General features: G+C 39.4%; 2 protein-coding genes across 2 annotated transcripts in view; one reads left to right on the plus strand and one right to left on the minus strand.

The window, feature by feature from the left end:
- Positions 1–4806, minus strand: part of SARC_08658 (hypothetical protein) — an 8561-nt gene extending 3755 nt beyond the window's left edge. The window contains exons 1-5 of the mRNA XM_014297351.1: positions 4558–4806; positions 2614–2746; positions 1587–1713; positions 1066–1110; positions 40–152 (exon numbers count right to left, since the gene is read on the minus strand). Coding sequence (XP_014152826.1) covers positions 40–152; positions 1066–1110; positions 1587–1713; positions 2614–2746; positions 4558–4681 — 542 coding nt within the window. The 5' untranslated portion in view covers positions 4682–4806. The remainder of the gene's footprint in view (positions 1–39; positions 153–1065; positions 1111–1586; positions 1714–2613; positions 2747–4557) is intronic.
- A 457-nt stretch (positions 4807–5263) lies between these two features.
- SARC_08659 (hypothetical protein) overlaps positions 5264–5806 on the plus strand; it is a 6858-nt gene continuing 6315 nt past the window's right edge. The window contains exon 1 of the mRNA XM_014297352.1: positions 5264–5683. Within this exon, the coding sequence (XP_014152827.1) occupies positions 5604–5683 (80 nt within the window). The 5' untranslated portion in view covers positions 5264–5603. The remainder of the gene's footprint in view (positions 5684–5806) is intronic.

Raw genomic sequence — 5806 nt, forward strand, 5'->3', positions numbered from 1 at the left:
TCACTGACATTGGAACTACCCTAGACCACCATCACATACCATGTGGTGACTTTGGCATCGTTAGTGCCAAGCATTACCACGAGTACATTAGGACGGAAGGCTACGGCCAGCAGATGGGTCTTTGTATGGAAGTATGGCAGATCAGCACCAGCCTATGACAAGCACACAAGACAACACAACAGTAATGAAGTGAGGGTGTGTGTGATAGATGGGTCTATGACAAACACACAACACAACACAACAGTAATGAAGTGAGGGTGTGTGTGATAGATGGGTCTATGACAAGCACACAAAACAACACAACAGTAATGAAGTGAGGTTGTGTGTGATAGATGGGTCAATGACAAGCACACAACACAACACAACAGTAATGAAGTGAGGGTGTGTGTGATAGATGGGTCTATGACAAGCACACAACACAACAGTGCGTGTATGGAAGTGAGATAGTGTGTGTGATAACGACGGCAACGGCACACTACGCGCACACACGAATGCAGATGTAGCATTGACCTTGACTACACATGACATGATAACGCAGCGGTGAGACGTAGACGATGACATGCACATTGATGCCACAGGTCAGTGACTGCTTTGTGTGCAGGCAAGACGTAAAGCCGATCACCACTTACAGCAGACTCAGTCAGTTGAATGTGTCATGTGCGTTGATTTGATGGTAAGGCAACAATAACAGTGAACATGTGGCACTTAATCAAACAGTGGTCATGTGGTACTTAATCAAACAGTGAACATGTGGTATTAAATATTCCTGAATCGAGCAAACGAAGTTGCTATCGAATCGTGTAGCTTCGCGATTTGTATACACCGTAAGGACATCTCTTGCAGAGACACGACCACACTAAGACTACCTGCGATGCGTTGTGCTTGAGTTGGAAGTAGAATTACTTCTCTTTCGTTTAGAGGCGATTTATAATTTGCGACATTCATCAGCATCAACACACACATGCGTACAACGTTATACACACATAAAACGCATCTACAAACAGACAAAGGTATTTCGGGTACATATATAGTCAAGTAATCTTAACCACGTGCTAGTAAACTTACAATAAGTGTCTGGGCGCCACTGACGCCATAGTTTCTGGCCGTGACCTGGTCGAAGTAGGGTTTAGGGTTGGGTAGAAGTAGAGCAGTTACGACAAGTGATGAGAATTCAGGGAACATCTAAGCGACGAGTGCAGAATGAATTGTTATCAGCTGTTCAGATTAGTAACATTTTTGCGCTTATGCTCAGAACAAACGAGAGGTGTATATGTTACATACAGTTTGAGGTACAACTGGTCTTCTTATGCACAAAAGTATCCATGACGTCAACTGTTCTCTATCGCATTCGTGTGCGTAATTCGCTCATTGTAACCTTCAGCATTGCAAACGTTATCTAGCAATAGTTCCGTTGTGGAGCGGCTCAAACCTATCGATGTCAACAACTGACGACTACGCACAGTAGAGTACAATGCACACGCAGAGATATCATCACATACATTCTTACTACATGCATTCTTATTCCGATCACATAAATTAATATCACATACAAGCTTACTACATGCATTCTTATTCTTATCACATACATTCTTATCAGGGAACTGTGTATTCAGCATGGCATCTAGCTCAGCTGGATAGTTGCCTCGCTCATAGGCCCCCTCGTGCCCCCCCACGCCTTCGGCAAATGACCCATTGCCACGCGTTATGCTATCGCTGTGTAATGCATGCAGGCATTGACAATCACAGAGAAAGACTTTAGTGATGGTGTATACGGTGAGAGTGTAATGATGTAGTATGAGAGTGGAATGGTGTAGTATGAGAGTGTAATGGTGTAGTATGAGAGTGTAATGGTGTAGTATGAGACTGAAATGGTTTATTATAAGAGTGTAATGGTCTAGCATGAGAGTGTAATGGGGTAGTATGAGAGTATAATGGTCTAGTTTGAGAGTGTAATGGTCTAGTATGAGAGTGTAATGGTGTAGTATGATCTCATTCTCTCCATTTGCGACACAAAAGAAATTAAACTAAAAGATCAACAGCCGAGTCTATCAGAATACATCCTATATGATACCAATTTACGCTTTACTGATGAACCTAAGAATTAACATTAGAGCTTATCAGGCCACACTCTATAGGATATCAACTAACACTATACTGATGAACCTAAGAATCAACATTAGAGCCTATCAGACCACACTCTATAGGATAGCAACTAGCACTATACTGATGAACCAAATGATTCACATTAGAGCCTATCAGACCACACTCTATAGGATATCAACTAACACTATACTGATGAACCAAAGGATTAATATTAGAGCCTATCAGACCACACTCTATATGATACCAATTTGCATTATACTGATGAACCAAAGGATTAACATTAGAGCCTATCAGACCACATTCTATATGATACCAATTTACACTATACTGATGAACCTATGAATTAACATTAGAGCCTATCAGACCACACTCTATACGATATCAACTAACACTATACTGATACACCAAATGATTAACATTAGAGCTTATCAGACCACACTCTATAGGATATCAACTAACACTATACTGATGAACCCCTTCCATTCATGTTAAAGATGGCCTGCGACTCACCCCACACAAGCGATGCGGATGTCGTCTGTTCTGGTCACAGGGCACACGAGCAATCGTTCGTACGCATCGAAATCGCCCTCCTCCGCTTCGTCCCAGTTGTCCGTGAGCACTTCTTCGTAGTCTTTATATAGCTCTGTGAACGTCGTCGGGTCATTCATAAGTGCCATGCTCTAGCTGAGCACTTGCATGTGTGATTACACATCCACTCCCATGGTAACACCTCGCAATACACTCTAACGACAACAGCGCACGCAGAGTCACACAGTGGGTCACTCCTACGAATGGGCAGTAAGGCAATGTGTGGTACACCCACGTGCTACGTGACACAAAAACGCGAAACCCTAAAACCCAAAAAAACACGTGCTACGTGACACACGGTACAAGGCACATTCACTGAACGCACAGGACAGTCGGTAATCTGTGAGCACATACGGATGAATTCAATTGCTCGTGACGCGTAACACAGTGAATGAGCATGCGTGCGTGCATAGGTTAGTGCATAAAGGCGCAACCTTGGAGCATGTCTTCCAATGACGCTATTCTACCGGTTCATGTTTGGTGTTGTCAGCTGCATGGATGTACTTCTATTATCTTCTGCCGCAGCACAATTGGCACACACAAATTAGTTACGGTGCACACAACGCTTAGTCACAGATTACAGTGTATGAAATTCTGCTTTCATCGGTTTGTCGGGGTTGATGAACATTATGTGTCGGTCGAATCATAGCTGAATTGCGCTCGCAAACAGAACTATCCACCAGTAAATATACTGACTTTCACATCACAACCAAAGCAAATCGTATGCCCTTTCCAATCGTACGGTAAAATAATCCATTCTTGAGCGACTGTCTCGATTGGGTGGCAAGTCAACTTACTCTGCTACTATTCTCTAGGCGTAGGGGGTGTTAGGGTTCGTGTGATATTGGATTCAAAATATAATTATATATGGCTGTATTATATATACACATGTTAATCGCATTATCGACGATTGCAGCTGATACCATTGAACACGTATGCGAGCAGCAATCCATATAGGAAGATATATATGATTCAGAAAATATCAAGAATAGTATAGGAAGTATATGGCATGAATAGTATATGAAGTGTATGGCATGAATAGTATATGAAGTATATAGCATGAATAGTATATGAAGTATATAGCACGAATAGTATATGAAGTATATAGCATGGATAGTATATGCAGTATACATCATGGATAGTATATGAAGTATATAGCATGAATAGAATATGAAGTATACAACATGAATAGTAGATGAAGTATATAGTATGAATAGTATATGAAGTATACATTTTGAGTAGTATATGAAGTATATAGCATGAATAGTATATGAATTATACTACATAAATAGTAGATGAAGTATATACTATGAATAGTATATGAATATACATTATGAATAGTATATGAAGTATATAGCATGAATAGTATCAGCATATAGCATGAATAGTATAGGAAGTATATAGCATGAACAGTATAAGTATGCATGAATATAGTATAAGTATATAGAATGAATAATATATGAAGTATTTAGCATGAATAGTATATGAAGTATATGGCATGAATATTATATAAAGTATATAGCATGATTAGTATATGAAGTATGTAGCATGAATAGTATAAGTATATAGCATGAATAGTATATGAAGTATATAGCATGAATAGTATATGAAGTATACAACATAAATAGCAGATGAAGTATATAGTATGAATAGTATATGAAGTATACATTATGAATAGTAGATGAAGTGGAGAAGGTCACGAAAGGGGTTTATACCACACAGGGTACTGAATACTGGTGTAGCGCTCATCGCTTGTGACATCAGTGTTGACCGTGCTACCGATCCGACGTGTATTACTACTGAGACATGTGCGCAGAGCTTAACTGTATGGCGACATATTAGTACAATAAATAACTTATAACTTACTGACGTGGTAGTGGGTGAAATAGCCGCTTAAGCAGAACGCGATGGTTGTCGCAGCAATCAGCCACACAGCCACACGCACAAACAGCCCACGGCAGCTGTCCGCGTTCATTATACGGTGGTACATATGATTTCGTACTATACAATAGTATAGCCCAATTGGTTGAATTGGTTGCGTTGAAAGTTAGCTTGTTTTAATGGTGTGTATGTTATGCATTGCTTCCCATGATACCTTCTTGTGGAGGTGTCTTGTATGTACATATTTAATAAACAAGAAAGCAAGTTGTCACGAGCCATTATGATTACAAACGAGTGTCGGAATGAGATTTCAAAATTGTTGATTATGATCTGACTTTGTGATAAATACAATCCCGCAGTCATGACTACTAGAAATTGTCACCCAATTTATTTCTTTCAAAATGTTAAATATTGGAAACGTTTAATTGGTTAATAATATTAATTTTCAATGAAAACACAGTTATCATCGAATTTGATATCTATAGCCTATGGTACTACAGTTTTAGTAAATGAAATATTTCTGAAAGGATGTAATTTATTTACAAAAAGGGCAACTGTACCTAAAGTTAACACATTTAGGTGCATCCATGTAGCCCTGAGGACAGTATGTGTGACACGCGATCTTTCCGATTTGAAAATCATTTCAAAAAATGGTTTATATAATATATTTCTCAGCTGACTTTGAAAGACATCCCAGTTCCCACCACACTCCACTGATATTGTACACAACCACAAAGCTAATTATTACTTCATTCATCAACAACACTAGAGTAGTGCTTGGCCCATCGCATATTAGACACACATCAGCACACACACACACACACCCCTTAAGCACTAGCTCCTCGCCCATTTGGCTACCGGTGGGGCATTTAGCTAGTAACTAGCACACATCAACAGTCTTTCTCAGCGGTGTGTGTGCACTTTTACACAAACAAAGCATATACGCACTCACGACTGTTGTTACAAACACCGCATAACCAGGTTATAGACCATAGTAGTAAATACCTTGACAGGAGTCATCAACACTCATCATGCCGCCTAAAAAGTCAAAAAATGAAACCAGCAAGGTTAAGCAGCAAGCAGCTGACAAAACCTTTGGATTGAAAAATAAGTAAGTAACAAGAGAATACCAATTATACGCACACAGGTTTCTAAATATAGATACATACACACATCCGCATATATATATGTATATATATATGCGTGTGTATGTATATATATATATATATATATA

Source organism: Sphaeroforma arctica, assembly GCF_001186125.1.
Source record: "Sphaeroforma arctica JP610 unplaced genomic scaffold supercont1.799, whole genome shotgun sequence".
Lineage (NCBI taxonomy): Eukaryota > Ichthyosporea > Ichthyophonida > Sphaeroforma > Sphaeroforma arctica.